Source organism: Pavona decussata, unplaced genomic scaffold (genome assembly GCF_977016875.1).
Source record: "Pavona decussata unplaced genomic scaffold, jaPavDecu1.1 SCAFFOLD_138, whole genome shotgun sequence".
NCBI classification, from domain to species: domain Eukaryota; kingdom Metazoa; phylum Cnidaria; class Anthozoa; order Scleractinia; family Agariciidae; genus Pavona; species Pavona decussata.
Genome location: NW_028145551.1, coordinates 158,282 through 175,454, shown reverse-complemented (window position 1 = coordinate 175,454; position 17,173 = coordinate 158,282). Strand labels below are relative to the sequence as shown.

Below are 17,173 nucleotides of genomic sequence, written 5' to 3'. Positions count from 1 at the left end.
AGGTTGGCTACGGTTTGCCGTCCAACCATCGTTTACTCAGGTTCTGGGCATCCAGAAGTTTACACTTCCTATAATTATAACGATTCTTCCTACGCATTTGCCGAGGCTCAAAGCGTTGAAAATAATTAAATAGAAATTAAAAAGATCGTAAGCGAAAATTTAACAATTTAAAAAAACAGAAGCCTGAAGGGATCACTGCAAGTGTAAAAATTTGCTACCCATTCTTAACACAGACGTTCGAAATAGACCATATTCGTACTCTCGGTATTGAACTGGATCGAGCCTGCAATGGAGGCTCTTGCGGGGGAATATATTAGAAACTATTTGCATGTGAATAGATTCCCCCGCATAAGCCTCGTGTGCAAGCTAGTTCCAGTTCAATACCGAGAATATGAATACGGAAGTTAAAGGAAACCTCCACTCTCGAAACATGTTAACGTAACATTATTGAAAATACAATTTTCTTTGAAATTTCATTGGAAAACATGGAAATAATATTTCAATGTCGGAAAATACATGATTTGATTATCGACTATTTTCGCTTTTAAATTTCCCGCGCGCCGCCATCTTGGATTTCATGACGTAACAAGGTTGCTCAATTGCTTTACACAAAAGAACTTCTGCTGAATAACAATAGCGGCAACCATTACACGTCATAAAATTCAAAATGACTGCCCCCAGGAAATTTAAAAGCGAAAGTTGTCGATAATCGTATCTAATTTTTAAAGCACTTGAATGTCATTTCTACGTTTGAGACAAAAATTTAGAATTTAGACACTATTTCCAACGCTTACCCGTCAATTTGTTGTGAGAGTGAAGGTTCCCTTTAACCAAATGATGGGTGGCAAACTGTAGCCCACCTCGCGAAGACTAAACCGTAACAACTAATCACTAAATAAAATAAGAATGAATGAAATATAAAGCCCTAAAATTACTTTTGTATTAAAATGCTTTGAATACATCTAAAGGAAAATCCAAACTTTTAATGTTTTCTTAAAATGATCCTACGCAGTAAGGCGTCAAAATGGATTCATGCAATAAAAATCTTAAGATATATGTCCTGCAGTGTTTTGAGCACCACTCTATGACTTTCAAACCCGAAAACACATAGTTTTTCGGACAAACAAACATCTTAACAAATAACAATTTAAACTTCTCCAATAATCTATCGAGTTAAAATGAAACTTTCATAGGCGTGCTGTTTGTAGTTTAAACAGCCTGCCTGCGAGCCTGTTTTTATAAAATTGGTTATTAAAGAATGTCAAGAGATTCTCATCTCTATTTCGACAACAATACAAGTGCATAAAGTGTGGCTTATCTTACGATTAGCAAAGGACAGTGGCTTGCTGAATTGTGAATTTTTCAGTTATGCCGTTCTTTCAGTTGGAACAAGATGATACCCAAACTGATGTTTGTCCTGCTTGCCGCAATTACCGTTTTACTGAGCCTGTCTGCTGAACAAGGGAGGTCTTTTGTATACCATTGTAGGAAAACCATTCAGAAGAAAAGTGGCTTTACTAGTGGTTAAACAAATTTTATTAGGTTATAAGCGATCTGTTTTAAATCAAGGCATTCTCGTTTACCAACGGTTCTTCCGTTAAGAAACAGGAAGACGCTGTATACATTAGCAACTAAAGAGTATTATTTACCAAATTACACCTGCATAGATCTCTTTTCGCAATGGCTCAGTTTCGATTCATTTCAAACTGTCCTCTTAACTCTCTTGACAACTATTTCTGCTTTATTACTCGAATCGAGCTTACCAATGCTAAATTCAAGAAAGTATAGTACCTTAATTTCTTAATGGAATATGAGAAAATTATAAGTGGTTTAATCTATTTGAAAATTTGAATCTACGGATGGAACGTTCAACGTTATTTCTGATAAATCAATTATATTTTTATTGTTACACAAAATGCGAAATGCAGTGTAGGTCGTTAAAAATTTTGAGGCTGACGGAAGCGGGCAATGGGTTAATCTGGTGTTTAGTACATGGGCGGCCCATAGGGTTGACAGAATATATCTATTCCATAACGAATTTGTCTTTTCAGTAAAAATGTTTTTAACTCAATATAAATTCATGCAATTATAGTAACCTTTTTTCAAGTACAATTTTTTTTGAGCAAAAATATGATTGTAAGTCATAATCAGGGATGGAGACCGTAAGCAAGGGGTCCTCGCGTCCCCGTGTGTTGTATAAAAAACTTATTTTTAGAAAAAGTTGCGTCACCGTTAACGTCATAAACCCGCGCAGATACACGCAAATTTGCGTGGGGCTACTACAATGGAAGAGAAAGTCCAGTTCGGTTTCGACAAAATTATATAATTTTTAAATACTTTGAATGTGAAACTGATAACGTTTTATTACCCTGGACATGTTTAAGTTTCGACGTCTAACCTTACTAAACTACAGCTGTAAACTAAAGCATTGGGGGCAACTCTAGGAAATTCTCCTGGCTGAGTAGAAAACAAGACTAAAATATATAAATATTCTCCGCAATGCTGATATCTATGAACAATTTTATTTAAGAAGCCAGTTTCAACCATTTATTTCAAATTGGTGGTGAGAAAATTTAAGGCCATCGTCTCAAGCGTTTTCTATGCGCTCGCTGGCATGAATATTCGGCGCTTCCACCAAATTTTGTAAATTGTCATTTTACGAGTTTATGGGTTTACGTAATTAGCCGGGCATTGCTCTTGCGGAATGCCGAGTACTTGTAAAACAGTAAATGGTTAAAAAAGTTAGACATTGCCGAGCGAAAGGTTCCAAATAATTCAGTTTATTTGCAGAAATTACATAGTCAAGCTAAAAGCTGCCAAATTGAGTAGATTTCTTTCACAGATCAGTGTCACTTTTGAACATCAGTCAGAAGTGAATTTCTCGATTACTTCTTTTTGCCGAAAAGCTTAATTGCTTCTTGTGACGGCTGTTAGCTTACTGCTTTCAAGAAGTATTACACGTGAGATTTGAGATAAATGCTCATTCGTTTATTAGTTGTTGATTCCCATGGTCATCGTAAACATGTTCTTATCTCTTTTCAAAGTCTTTCTTTTTTTCAAGTTCGCAGGATAAATTTCCTCATCATCAAACTAGCAAATTTAACATCAAAACAAGCTAATAATTCGCAAAATGCCTCCGCCTAAGATAAAAGCTGAAGAATTAAAACTGCAAAACTACTAGCAGACAAAAGACAAGTTTTCATGCATGTCCGCGCGAGTGAAAACAAATATTAAAGTTTAAATGGCAGAAGAGATTTTTTCCCCTTATTTTGAAGTACGTATCTTGACTAAAGCCCTGAAAGCAATCCAAATGTTTCAACTCGGTGTCGGTTACAGTCAAATCAGTGCATCCTCCACTATTTTTTTTTTATCCTGGCATCAGTAATAAGCTTTGTTTATTGCTAAGAAACCGGCTGTGGTTTTACGAATGTGAGAAGATGAAAAAACTGGTATAATTTTTTAACGTTATTTTTTTCTTGGTTAGAAGTCCATCCACACAGCCAGTTGTTGTTTTGCTTCTTCCTTTGCATGGTAACGGGACTTGATTCCAAGCAGAAAGAAGCTCTTTTTCCAGTTTTGTTGGCGAACGAAGGAATGCAACTATTTTTCTTTGACTATACACAAATTGTTAAAACGGATTGGCAATGTAAGAAATTTATATTTTCTTTTTCGAAAAATTAATTCATGTCATAAACAGGGTAAGAGAAGTGCAAATATTTTTTGTCATAAACAGGGTCAGGGTTTGACAGCCTGGGCAGCACATTTCCACTAAGACTTGAGTTAGCCTCACAAAAATTTGAGGTATTTGGGTAAAGGAGGAATCAAACAAGGAAGGCAAATTTGGGGTATGTCTTTAGGGGAGGCGTCACCATTTCTTTTTTGGTTTTGAGGATTCAAATGTTATGCAGCTGTTTGTGGCTGCCTCCTATCTTCAAATTTGTCCTTGGGGTGGATGTCCCCAGTCCCTCACCTAATAAAAGACTTAAAACTGCCTAATGACGGGGAGTGACCTAAGGGAAATATTTCCATGGAGGGTATAGTGGACCTTCGTTTAAAATCCGAGGACGAGAATTTAACTAGTTTTTCAAACGCGGTGCTTCAAAAATCCGAGCGCGAAACGGCGTGATCTGGAAATCCGAGCGCGAAACATCACCCTGTGCCTGGTGCTTATTATCCCTTGATATTCCTTCATTCAACCTCAAAGGGCTGGTAATCGTCCTCGACGAATGATTCTGTTCTTCCACGATATCGATGGAGTTGTAAGTGCATTTTTACAGTTTTATGAAACAGAACTTTCCATCAACTATATTTCACCTAATTCTTCGTTTTCGACTCACCCGACGACTGATCAATGGAAGGGGCAATGAAGCAAACACTTTGAGGAAAGAATTCTTAAGCATTTGGGGTGAAGTAAGACGGACACACATTTCATTTGTAAATAATGTAGATCACTGCTGGAGTAACTAGAGCCGAGTGTCTGATCGAAATGAAATGCCAAAAAATTGCCGTTCCATTTTGATTTTGTACCAGAATTTCCGGATATTTTTGGTTTACTGAATCGGTTTGAGTTTGAAGATTTTGCCTTTCAGGTCTCGATCACACAAGGCACAAGGCCCTATTTGTGAAGGATATTCAAATTATTTTCCTTACACGTAAATAGCTTTCCGACAACTGTAGCATTTAATGTAGTTTATATCTTGGTCATTTTAAAGCCGCAACAGAGCAGTTCCTGAATGATATCAGTTTATTAAAAAAACTTGCCCCGTTTCCATCAAGCAACGGACAGGTACCGAACGGATAGCTAGCGGCTCTGGAAAACGGCGAGTTCACTGAAAGCCAAAGAAGGTTTAGATTCCCTGGTTTAAATGAAAATCTGCCAAACTAAATGAAAATATCGGAGACGCGCAATTCAGTTTACCGTAAGTATACGGATATGCAAATTTGTTCCACCGATATTTATAGTACAAGTATTCCTAAACGGTGCTGAAAGGCAACTGTGATCCTCAAATCTCTTCTTTATTTCTTTAAGTGTGGCTTTTTTTTACGGGAAAATGAAGCAGAAAGTGGTAATTACATCGCTGATAACAACAGTCAACAATTATATTTCCGTAGCCCGACGCGACCCGCGTGCGGCAAAGAAAATTTTCAATTATTTCGTCTTGAGCGAAGCGGAATTATTCGTATGTGCTTGTAGTACAAGAAAATTCAACGGATAATTCAACAATACATGAAAGGTCACAAACTGCTGTCTTCTGACCTACCGTCGATTCGACGTCGACATCAAGATTTACGCCTCGGGAAGTGGAGGCGGTGCACAATCGCCCTTAATTGTATCAATGTGCATTTGTTGAGAATCTTTTGCTTCATCTTCGAAGAACACCATTTTGTCACTTCGTCAGACATTTGCTTCTAATGATGGAGAATGCAGCGACACTGTGTTCAAAGCACTAAAAAAAAGCCACGCAATGGCGACCCAAAGAAATCTAACCTGCGATCGCAGACCTATTTCCGTCTGTCGCTTCTTTCCGACGTGGGATTGGCTATTATTCCACTTCCGGTTACACCGGAGTGAGTGATTCATTTGCATACCGAACGGCCCTATCACTCGTGATGCTAAAGCATATCCACGAGTAAAAAGGATTTAATGTTATTTCTCTCTTATTCATATACGTTTTCCTAAATCCATATTGGAATGAAATTCTTTGCCCTCAGAGATTGTACATTTTTAAAAGAGATTAACTCATTTCTTGAAAGGAACTACTCGTGATCTGTTCTAGCGCGTTTTGGAACAACTGTCCAATTGAAGAAAAGTAGGACAGTTTGTTTGAGCCAATCAAAGCTAAGAAAAACAATTAATGACATTAGAAATATAAAGAAAATAATATTCTTAATATTTGTTGGATAACATTTAGTATTGATCAACAATAATAAATTAATAATATTATTAATGTAATACTATTAATAAATAGTTAATTGATAATCATTAATTCTTGTAATTATTAACTAATTAAATCATAAGTATAAGTATTAATTAAATTAATTTTATAATTCTTGACAGACGTTCAGGCTTCAGAATTTATCATCGTTTATTGCGACAATACTGTTTCGAATGGTCCGAAGTTTTAGGACGACACTCATCTGGCATTTTTAAAATTTTAAAAATTTATAAATTAATATTATTAATTAATATTTTTATCCAAGGAGGCGAGGAAGTTATAGGACCACACTCATCAGACAATTTTTATTTATTTTTTAATTAATATTATTAATTAATATTATTATCCAAAGAGGCAAGGATAGTATTTTGACCAAGAAATATAAGTATATTACATAATTATATTCATGCGGAAATTTTTTTTCAAGAGAACCCTTAGGGCTTCTTGGAAAAACAAGAATCCTTTAAATAAACTAAGCCTGCGCGAGCAGAATGCGGTACTTGTTTTAATATCAGCAAAATTTTCTGTTGATACGAAATTGTACGTAGCAACCAGATTATGGATTTTAAACTTTGAAGTACACTCCTTTGCAAAATCAGAATGACTTAACTGAAGTAAGGAAGGTTCTTCTTGAACCTATACCAAAACTCACCCAATTAAAAAAAACATCAACTGCTTTAGCTTTCACCTTGTATAGCTTAAATTCATATACAGTATTTCTGCGATGCCAAAGCGAAAATCTGCTTTGAACTCCTCGTCCGTCAACCTTGTTATGTCTAAACGATCGTATTTCCTGTAAGGCAACGGTGGATTTTTCTTGTTGGACGCTTCGTAAAGTAACAAAAAATCAATGTCGTCGAGAACATCGTTGGTGTACATTGCAGTCAAGGCTTCTTGCATTGATTTGCGCTTAAACATCGCGAAGAAAGACAAAACAAACTAAAAAAAATGCTTCATGACTGAGGATCGCATGAGTGAAACTCGTAGTCACCGATACAAAAAAAATCTGAAACATTTATGTTCGCCCGCGACGACGGCTACGCCATCTCGCGGTACCAGACTTCGCGCAGTGAATACTCGTAGTCCTACTCGTCCTCGTTCTCGGATGTGAACGTTCGTAATACTCTTTAGTTGCTAATGTATACAACTTCTTCCTGTCTCTTTACGGATAAACCGTTAGTAAACGAGAATGCCCTGATTTAAGAGCGGCTGCCTGTAAGAATCGAGAACTGCATTTCAGCGACCCCTTGGTCGAATTTTTGATATTTCGCCTAAAGATACCCTTGGATTAACTGCTTTCGAAAATCATATTTAAAGTTCCAAGGTATTTTATTTTTTCAGAAAATTGCGAGAGTTTGAAATGCGGCCTAGGTGCGGTCACGGGCCGATGAAAACCGCGAAAATTCAGGTCAAAGGACGAAGCCCCGTTTACGGTGTAAAATAACCCAATGAACTTGAAACTTTACACAAACTTAGACCAACCATCTCACTAGAAAATTAATACAATAAACATTACAAAATCGCTGGCTGCTTTCTAAAGCATGCATATTTGTGTACACTACTCAAAATGGCCTCGAAACCAATGCCTATTATCATTAAAATAAAATTGTTTCTGGTATGTAATTTTCCCTAAATTAAATCTAATATCTCGGAGGAAGAAGAAAAGAACTTTATTTGTTCTAAGTTTCAAGCTCTGATTCAAACTCTTTCCCACTCAAGGAAGATCGAATATGCGTGCGATACTTGCGGCTCGCAATCACGTCACAAATTATGAGATCAGAACCGATTCACAAACACTTGACATCTGGAGCCCGTGAATGTTTCCAAACATCACATTTTGGGCCCTCAAACTAATCAGCCTGACTGAAGACAGCCATTCAATGTTTTTCGATCCCAGATTTCGTTCCTATTCTCCTCTAAATATATATTATAGTTATTCCGGTCAATTAGCCTACGAAACATGTGCAACAAATTTGCATACCATTTCGATGTCGCAGGAAAAAGTAGTGCAAATCAAACTTTACAGCTCCTTTAGCTTCTTAAATGAAGCAGTCGATCAGTATAATGGAGAAAAACGTGTGACTTTTAGCAGCTACGGCTCAAATCAACTAGCCAGTGACGCGCACGTGATCCTGGCCAGGCACCTGTGCATTCAGGGCGCTTTTAGAAAGGTACTGCTTGTGGGCCAAGCTATGACTACCCTGGGGTTGATGACCTTGTCAAGCTCAAAGACTGTACAAGAGATCTGAGAGCCCACCTTTCCAGCTTTTGCGAAAAAACTCGACCTTCAAGTATTGGTGTCAGTTTTTGGTTTTTTGACTTACAGTAATGCAGATCCTGGAACGTCGATTTTTTGAAAAAAAAAAAATCTATCCATAACCACCATCTCCACAATTAAAAATGTAAAATTTGTAACTTTGAGGGTATCAGAGTAGTTAATTCCCCACCGACCAACCCGACCTCCCCCACCCCCAACCCCACCCCCCCTGGCGATAAGCGTCAATTGTGGTCATTGTTTACATTCCTAAACCGGTTTTCTCATTGTTCCTGCCAGTCTCTTTAAATTTCCGAGAAGATAGGAATCTTGCCCGCCCTGGTCTGTCTGATGATGGCTACGAAAACTTACTTGTTACTAGCGCAAGCGGGTGACGGCCGTAACTACCTTATTACTAGCACGTGCGGGTGAGGGTCGTATTTCGCCTATACATTTTCCAATTTCAGATTTCCTGTTATTATTTTTTTGACGGAGTTGAATAAAACTGGCAGGAGCAGCAAGAAAACAGCCTAGGAAAGTAAACAATAACCACAATATTATTGACGCTTATAGCTAGGGGGGAGGGGGGAAGTCGGGTTGGTGGTCGGTGGGAAATTCACTACTATACTATGCTCTCAAATATACAGATTTCATATTTTTTATTGTGAGGATGGTGGTTATGGGTGGGGTTTTTTTTTTTCGCGAAAAAATCGACGTTCCAAGGTCTGTATAACTGTAAGTTAAGAAACGAAATGACACTAATACTTGAATTTTTTCGCCAAAAGAAAACAACCAAAGCTGGCAAGATGGGCTCTCGCATCTCTTGTACAGTCTTTTAGCTTGATAAGGTTTTCATCACCAGGGTAGTCGTAGCTTGGCCCACAAGCAGTAATTTTCACTATTTACAGTTTCTAAAAGCGCCCTGTCCATACCGAAATGCCTGGCCAGGATAACGTGCGCGTTACCCACATCAACGAAGTGAATATCGAGTTACAGTTGTTCAGTGTCACACTGGCTTATTGATTTGAGCCTTTGCTGCTGAAAACGAATACTCAAACAACACGGGAGGACCAAAGTCACACGCTTTTCTCCATTTTACTGATCGACCGCTTCATTTAAGAAGATAAAGGAGCTGCAAAGTTTGATTTGCACTACTTTTTCCTGCCACATCGAAATGGTATGCAAATTTGTTGCGCATGTTTCATAGGCTAATTGACCGGAATAACTATAATATTTTTGAGGAGAATAGGAAAGAAATCTGGGATCGAAAAACATTGAATGGCTGTCTTCAGTCAGTCTGATTAGTTTTAGGGCCCAATATGTGATGTTTGGAAACATTCACGGGCACCAGATGTCGTGACGTGATTGCGAGCCGCAAGTATCGCACGCATATTCGATCTTCCTTGAGTGGGAAAGAGTTTGAATCAGAGCTTGAAACTTGGAACAAATAAAGTTCTTTTCTTCTTCTTTCGAGATATTAGATTTAATTTAGAGAAAATTACATATAAGAAACACTTTTATTTTAATGAAAATAGGCATTGGTTTCGAGGCCATTTTGAGTAGTGTACACAAACCTGCATGCTTTAGAAAGCAGCCAGCGAGTTTGTAATGTTTATTGTATTAATTTTCTAGTGAGATGGTTGGTCTAAGTTTGTGTAAAGTTTCAAGTTCATTGGGTTATTTTACGCCGTAAACGGGGCTTCGTCCTTTGACCTAAATTTTTGCGGTTTTCATCGGCCCGTGACCGCACCTAGGCCGCATTTCAAACTCTCGCAATTTTCTCAAAAAATAAAATACCTTGGAACTTCAAAATATGATTTTCGAAAGTAGTTAATCCAAGGGTATCTTCAGGCGAAATATCAGAACTTCGACCAAGGGGTCGCTGAAATGCAGTTCTCGATTCTTACAGGCAGCCGCTCTTAAAAGAGATCGCTTACAAACCGATAAAATTTAACTACTAGTAAAGCCACTTTTCTTCTGAATGGTTTTTTTTCTACAAAAGTATACAAAATACCTACTTTGTTCAGCAGACAGGCTCAGTATAACGGTAATTGTGGCAAGCAGGACAAACAGCAGTCTAGGTATCATATTGCTCCGACTAAAAGAATGGAATAACTGAAGAATCCACAATTCAGCAAGCCACTGTCCCTTGTTAAACTAAACGTAAGATATGCCACACTTCATGCACCTGCATTATTGTCTAAATAAAGATGAGAATCTCTTGCCATTCTTCAAAAACTAATTTTACAACAACAGGCTCACAGGCAGGCTGTTTAAACTAGAAACAGCGCACTGCTGAAGGTTTCATTTTAACTCGACAAATTATTTGAGAATTTTAAATTATTTTTTGTTAAGATGTTTGTTTTTTTCCGATAAAGTATGTGTTTTCAGGTTTGAAAGTCATAGAGTGGTGCTCAAAACGCTGCAAAATGAGTTCCGTGTTAATAATAATAATAATAATAATAATAATAATAATAATAATAATAATAATAATAGTAGTAGTAGTAGTAGTAGTAGTAGTAGTAGTAGCATTCAAGATGCAAAAGTCTGTTTTAAACAGCCCCTCCGCAAAGCAAAAATTCGTCACGATCTTGAACTAGACAGCTATGTTACAAAGCGAAATGGAACATATATCTTAAGAATTTTATTACCTGAATCCATTTGGACGCCTTACTGCGTAGGATCATTTTAAGAAACATTAAAAGCTTAGATTTTCTTTTAGACGCGTTCAAACACATTTTAATACAAAAGAAATTTAAGGGTTTTATATTTTGATTCATTTTTATATTATTTAGTGATTAGCTGTGACGGTTTAGATTTCTCGAGGTTGTCCACGGTTTGCCTTCCAACCATCGTTTGGCTAGGTTCTGGGCATCCACGTCGTACACAACAGCACGTGATCACGATCAGGGGCAGGTGACAAGGAATCAACCAATCACTGTGCTCGTTTTGTTGAGTGAAAGTCTAGATATCTAACAATTTCGAACGCTGTGTTAAAAATGGGTAGCAAATTTTTACGTTTGCAGTGACACCCTTTAGGCTTATGTTTTAAATTGTTAAATTTTCACTTACGGTCTGATAAATAAATTTCTATTTTAATATGTTTATCGCTTTGAGCCTCGGCAAATGCATAGGAAAAATCGTTATTATTATAGGCAGTGTAAACTTCTGGATACCAGATCCTAAGTAAACGATGGTTCGGCGGCAAACTGTAGGCAACCTTGCGAAGACTAAACCGTAACAACTAATCACTAACTTCTAATGAAACCCCTAAATCCTAATGTTCACTTAGAAAAATCATATCACTAAACCTCTAAAAATGAATCAAATTATAAAACCGTAAAATTACTTTTGGACTAAAATGCTTTGCAATCGTCTAAGAAAAGAATCCAAATTTCTCATGTTTTATTAAAATGATCGTACGCAAAAAGACGTCAAAATAGATTCATGAAATAAAATATTATTATTATTCCTATTATTCCTATTATTATTATTATTATTATTATTATTATTATTATTATTATTATGCACGATGAACCGTGAGCCATGAAAAACTGCTTATCCAGCTGCCAACTTCGATTTCACACAGAGTCCTTCGTGTGCAATATGTTAGCACAGTGTGTATGAAACAGTTGAGCGAAATGATAACAAGGCACTCAACTATGTAGCGTTTTGAACACCACCCTATGACTTTCAAACCTGAAAACACATAGTTTTTCGGAAAAAAACAAACATCTTAACAAAAACAATTTAAACTTTTCAAATAATCTATCGAGATAAAATGAAACTTTCAGCGGCGTGCTGTTTCTAGTTTAAACAGCCTGCCTGCGAGCCTGTTTTAATAAAATTAGTTATTGAAGAATGGCGAGAGATTCTCATCTCTATTTAGACAACAATGCAGGTGCATAAAGTGTGGCATATCTTACGATTAACAAGGGACAGTTTATAAGTGGCTTGCTGAATTGTGAATTTTTCAGTTATTTTGTTCCTTCAGTTGGAGCAAGATGATACCCAAACTGATGTTTGTCCTGCTTGCCGCTGTTACCGTTTTACTGTGCCTGTCTGCTGACCAAGGTAAGTCTTTCGTTTTTCATCGTTAAAAGACCATTCACAGCAAAAGTATATCTATATGTCAAAATATACCTATTTCAATACAGTTTCGTTTTTTTCAGTGAAAATGTTTCTAACCCAATACAAAATTTATGTAATCCAGTTTAAGAACGTTCCTTGTTGTACAATTTTTTTCTCAGCAGAACTATGCTCAAATCAATATGAATGCATGAAACATGTATCTGAACTGCGGGTCAAAAGGACGATATAGACTGATTAAATATAACTGCCAGGGTCTTTCTTCTTTTTAACAACTATGCTTAAAATTCGATTTTTTTTCTTATTACAAATGTAAGTAGCCATACAGGTACATGTCACAAAGTCACGGATGTACCTCTGTTTAAATATCTGTCCCAAACCAGATAAAAATACTGAAAATAAAAGAACGATAAAAACCTTTACAAGCATCCTAGCAGTTCAAGTAAAATTGGTCGTGAATCAGTTAAGATATACAAACATCGAAGATACGTACTCCAGTGACAGCAGGATTTGTTTGTTCAATAAACATATTTGCTGAAAGCTAAAGCAGTTGATTTTCTGTTATTTGGTGTGTTTTGGGAAAGGTTCAAAAAGAATATTTCAGTCACGCAGTTACTTGCATTGAGTTGTGAGGCCATTGCGATTTAGGAAAGTATGGTGTTTCAAAGGTTGAATCCTTTATATCAATAGTCTGGTGACTACCAATCCCATCTAATCCAGCTCGCTTTTGTGTGCAAGAACGGACGTTTTTGCATCTCTTAAAATAAGCGTTGTTTATTGTGCTTGCGCAGGCTAAGTGGTTTAAAGGAGTTTGGTTGTGTGTAAACAGTGCTTAAGGTTTTATTGGAGCAATGTTCTTTTGCACCATTCACTCGTTAAGTGTAAATTTGTTTTTCTTATACAAAATGATACCCCCACCCCATTTACACATTTCTGATCCGAGACCACCCCAAAACGGTCCGTCCGTAAAGAATTCAAATCGCTAAAGTACAGTTCATATTTGTTTTATTTATTTCTCTGCTCGTTTGCGGGCGGTATCCTGAAATTCAACAATCTGATTGGCTCCTGCAGCGGGGAGAATTTTTCTCTCTATTGACCACAGTAACGGTAACTAGAATCCTCGGAAAACCTTGAAATTAAATCATTTTAATCCGATCCGACGCGACGAAACGTTGGATTTTTCCTCTTGAAATGGATCTTTTCGCTTACTAGACTTTGTAAAATGCAGAAATGGAATAAAAGGCCTGGCTAGAGGTGAATAATTCACGTAGTTTTGTTGACAAAGCTTTACTGGTTTGCTGCTTTGCAAGATATTGTTTTTCTTGCAGTGTTGACAAGCTGATTTAACGTAATAGTGTTAACTGCAGAGCAATATTTGAGATCAATTTTTCGGTCGATGTTCGTTATTTCGTTTGGCTTGGACTGTTATTTTTGAATCTCGTCCCATTTTGCTTCATTTAAGAAAATTTTACTCTCAACTTAAATAGTCAATCAAACACCTTGCAACACTTTATACCGTTCTTCTCGCATGTATTTCTAATTTTAGCAATAATTTGTGACGATCTTCGCAGAAAACAGACAGAAATACTTTTAACAATAAGATATAAAGCCAAAAGGTAGTTTCATTAAAACAAAGCTTAATCATAACATAGAATGTAGAACATTTATTCGTATGTTTGTGTGGATTTTTGATGGATCAATGTTTGGTTTATTTCGATGCTTCTTAGTACGAAATATCACAGCTTGTTTTGTTTTGTTTTGTTATTATTGTTATTATTATTATTATCGGATTTAATTGGATTATTGTTCTGCAAAAGAAGATAATCAGAATAATATATAAAGTTTCTTTTGATGCTCATACCGGTATTCTTTTCAAAGAACACGAGATTTTAAAATTCTCTGACATTTATTTATACCAAATAGGTAATTTTATGTATCTTTTTAAAAGAAGCTTACTTTCTTTCTTAGAACCAGTTTTCTTCCTAGTTTTGAACCACGGACTCTTTTTTTTCTTACATTTCGCCATACACGATACGCAAAACAAACACAAGCGAAAACTTGGTGTGAATAAATCACAAGTTGCAAACGTAAACAAAAGGAAGAGAGGCGACATGAAATGAACGACTCCGGATGTTTTACCGCGAAAAACATCACGGGAAGCCCTGACGCTAACAATTTTAAATTGGCTTATAGCACTCTGGCGGGTGATAGCCAGATCTCGGCTTCCGGTTTCTGATTAGCCCAGAGCCCGTGGACGTGTGGCTGCCGCTGGCCTAAAGCGCGCACGCGCTCTGGGGACGAGATTGGTGTTTTAAAGGGAGGGGTTCACGGTTCTGTGCATGTCAATAAATCAAAATACTATTTCACCTTTTGCTCGCTGTGACCCAAGCCTGTTTAATTTAATTCGTTGTTTATGAACCATTCGGAAGGGGATAGGTAACTCGGGTTTTAATTTTTTTATATGATTGTGTTATTTCGCATACAAACAACTGTAAACACATCAACCGTGGAATAAATACTACGGGTCAACGCTAAATTCAATATCAACAATATGAGTACAATCCACTAGCATTTTCTGTGAATTTTGGTCATCAGTCATTTTGCTTGGACTATTGATAGAATGTGATTACTGTAGTAAATGTGAGTGGGATTTTTAAAGCCATAAAGTTTATGAGAAATAGAAAAAAGCGTTTAGATTTATGCAGATGCGCTGAAATGTAAACCCCTCTCTTTAAGTGTAAAAGTGTCCCTCGAGCTGTTCCATGTCTGAGTACATGACTGTGCCAAAAAACTCAGTAGCAAAAATGAGGTTTAGAAGATAACCTGCATTTTTTTCCTTCTCCATAAAGGTAAGTTCGTTTCGGGTCATGAGGAAGCGGAAGATGTTACCAGGAAGCAGATGAAAAATAAGGGAGCAAAGCAGGCTAGAAATAAAGCTAACAAAGAGAAACGCCCCAAATCCAACCCACAAGGCAGCACACGATGGAAAGGTCAGCTGTGCGCCAAGAAGTGAAACTTTTGGACCTGCACTTACTACAAATGTTTGGGAGATTATATATGCTGTTCACCAGGAAATCCAGCCAGTAAATGTTGCCCAACATCCAAACCACTGTGCATACGCGATAAGTGCTGTGCCAGGGAATACCCAATACTTTGTGGAGCTTGGTGTTGCAGGTCAGGCACCTATTGCTGCAATGGAAGAGCCTGCTGCAGGGACAGAAACTCATGCTGTGGAAGTAGCTGCTGTGCTACAGATTATCCGTGCTGCAGGGGAAAATGCTGTCACAAGTACAGCAAGGCCTGTTGTGACCAATACGGATGCGTGGACCCATGCCCATCTCAGATGGATGCCGTTGGATGCTGGATAAGACTCTCACGGAGTCTGTCTCATGATCATTCCCAAAGGGACATACCGGATAAACTGTATCGCATACTACGACCTGACGAGGATCCAAACGCAATTGTTGCAAAAAATCCCAATGCAGATAAAACCGTCCTGTCCCACGTTAACTGCGGCAGTAGACGAGGATACCAATCACAGTACATATCAACTTCGGCTTCTTTGGACGTGGCTAGAGAGTACAGGAATAAGGCTCAGGCAGACGGTCAGACTGGATTGAGGATTGCCGAATTTGATACCAATGCATTGCAACAACAAGGCTGCCAATTCTTTGATCTGACAACTGACGCAGGCAGAGATGCACACCTTGGAAGGGCTGTGATGGCCAAGAATTTTGCCAGGAAGTCGCAGGAAATCGTTCTTAAATGTGATTCGCCAATTTCAGGAACGGTTATCGAAGGATGAAATTAACGCAATCGGAAACGTTTATTGTCCTTGTCCTTTCATTAGCATGAAGTGCAAACCTTCAATTGGGAAGTGTAGTTGTTCTTAGTCTAGATTGCAATCATGTTGTCATAAGTGGGCCTAAATGATACAATAAAGTATATTACAAGTTCATGAATTGCTCCCTTCGATTTTTTTTTTATTTTAGCCATGTTTTACCTTTTTTTTAGGTAATAAAAACCGAGAATGACTTCCGCAAACTTGGATTACAAAGCTAACATTACCACGTGTCACACACCGGGTTTAGTGGGTTTGCATAAAATAAGGTTTATGTGAAATGTGTTATTTAACTCAGTTGTTCCCTGTGTAAAACGTGCGGCGAGAAGATAAAAAAAGAAAGAATAATTCTCGGTCTTAATTGAGCCAGGCGTCTTCCAATAACTTTGAAGTCTATTAAGGTTACCGTATACCTTTAGAGGTGTCTCGCGTCCAAGCGATGTAGCGCGTCCGGTTTAAACTGTAGATACCTGAACCTTTATATAAAATTAAAGCTTATAGGGCTGGCTATCAAACTAAACCAAGAATTTCGAATTAAAATGAATTACCGAATTTTTCGCACTGTTTTCTCGAATCAATTTTTTCACTTGGAGGAAACACTTTAAGGAGCTAAAACTAAAAGGGAATTTGTTCGTCTGCCTTCAAATTTGGACAGTAGCTAGTTTAACACATAAACAACAAAAACGTGTCTGCGAAATTTTTTTTTCGAAATATTAATTCTCCGAGAGCGATTTTTGTACGACACGTTCCACCCTCCACATTTTTTTCATCCTATTTCGAAAATGTTCTGTAACTTTTCACTGCGATGGAATATGGCAAAACGCAGACATGCTTTTTTAGCGCTTTGAGTCTGAAAACTGAGGAGCAAATTAAATTAGCGAAAAACAAAATTCGCTTTGACTTGTAGCTTTCAAAAGGTGATTCAGACGCTCGAATTTAGAGGTCGTGGAAAATTCGACAATTTATTTTATTTCAAAATTCTTGGTATAGTTTGATAGCCAGCTCCATAAGGTTTAACTTGATATAGGGGTTTAGGTTATCTACAGTTTAAGT

The 17,173-nt window shown here is 37.3% G+C and overlaps 1 protein-coding gene across 2 annotated transcripts; it reads left to right on the top strand.

Annotated features, from left to right (window-relative positions):
- Positions 1-12,173: 12,173 nt before the first annotated feature.
- LOC146467081 (uncharacterized) lies at positions 12,174-16,237 on the top strand. 2 transcript variants are annotated; one of them, XM_085126368.1, is made up of 2 exons: positions 12,174-12,264; positions 15,129-16,237. In XM_085126368.1, exon 2 carries the CDS (start codon positions 15,623-15,625, stop codon positions 16,082-16,084), a length of 462 nt encoding a protein of 153 aa, XP_084982494.1. In that variant the 5' UTR covers positions 12,174-12,264; positions 15,129-15,622; the 3' UTR covers positions 16,085-16,237. The 2 variants fall into 2 exon arrangements, with proteins under 2 accessions (XP_084982494.1, XP_084982495.1); XM_085126369.1 differs by having other exon boundaries at positions 12,180-12,264.
- Positions 16,238-17,173: the final 936 nt, after the last annotated feature.

Coding starts and splice junctions, on each gene's coding strand:
- LOC146467081 (XM_085126368.1), top strand. CDS start 15,623: ATGGATGCCGTTGGATGCTGGATAAGACTCTCACGGAGTCTGTCTCAT.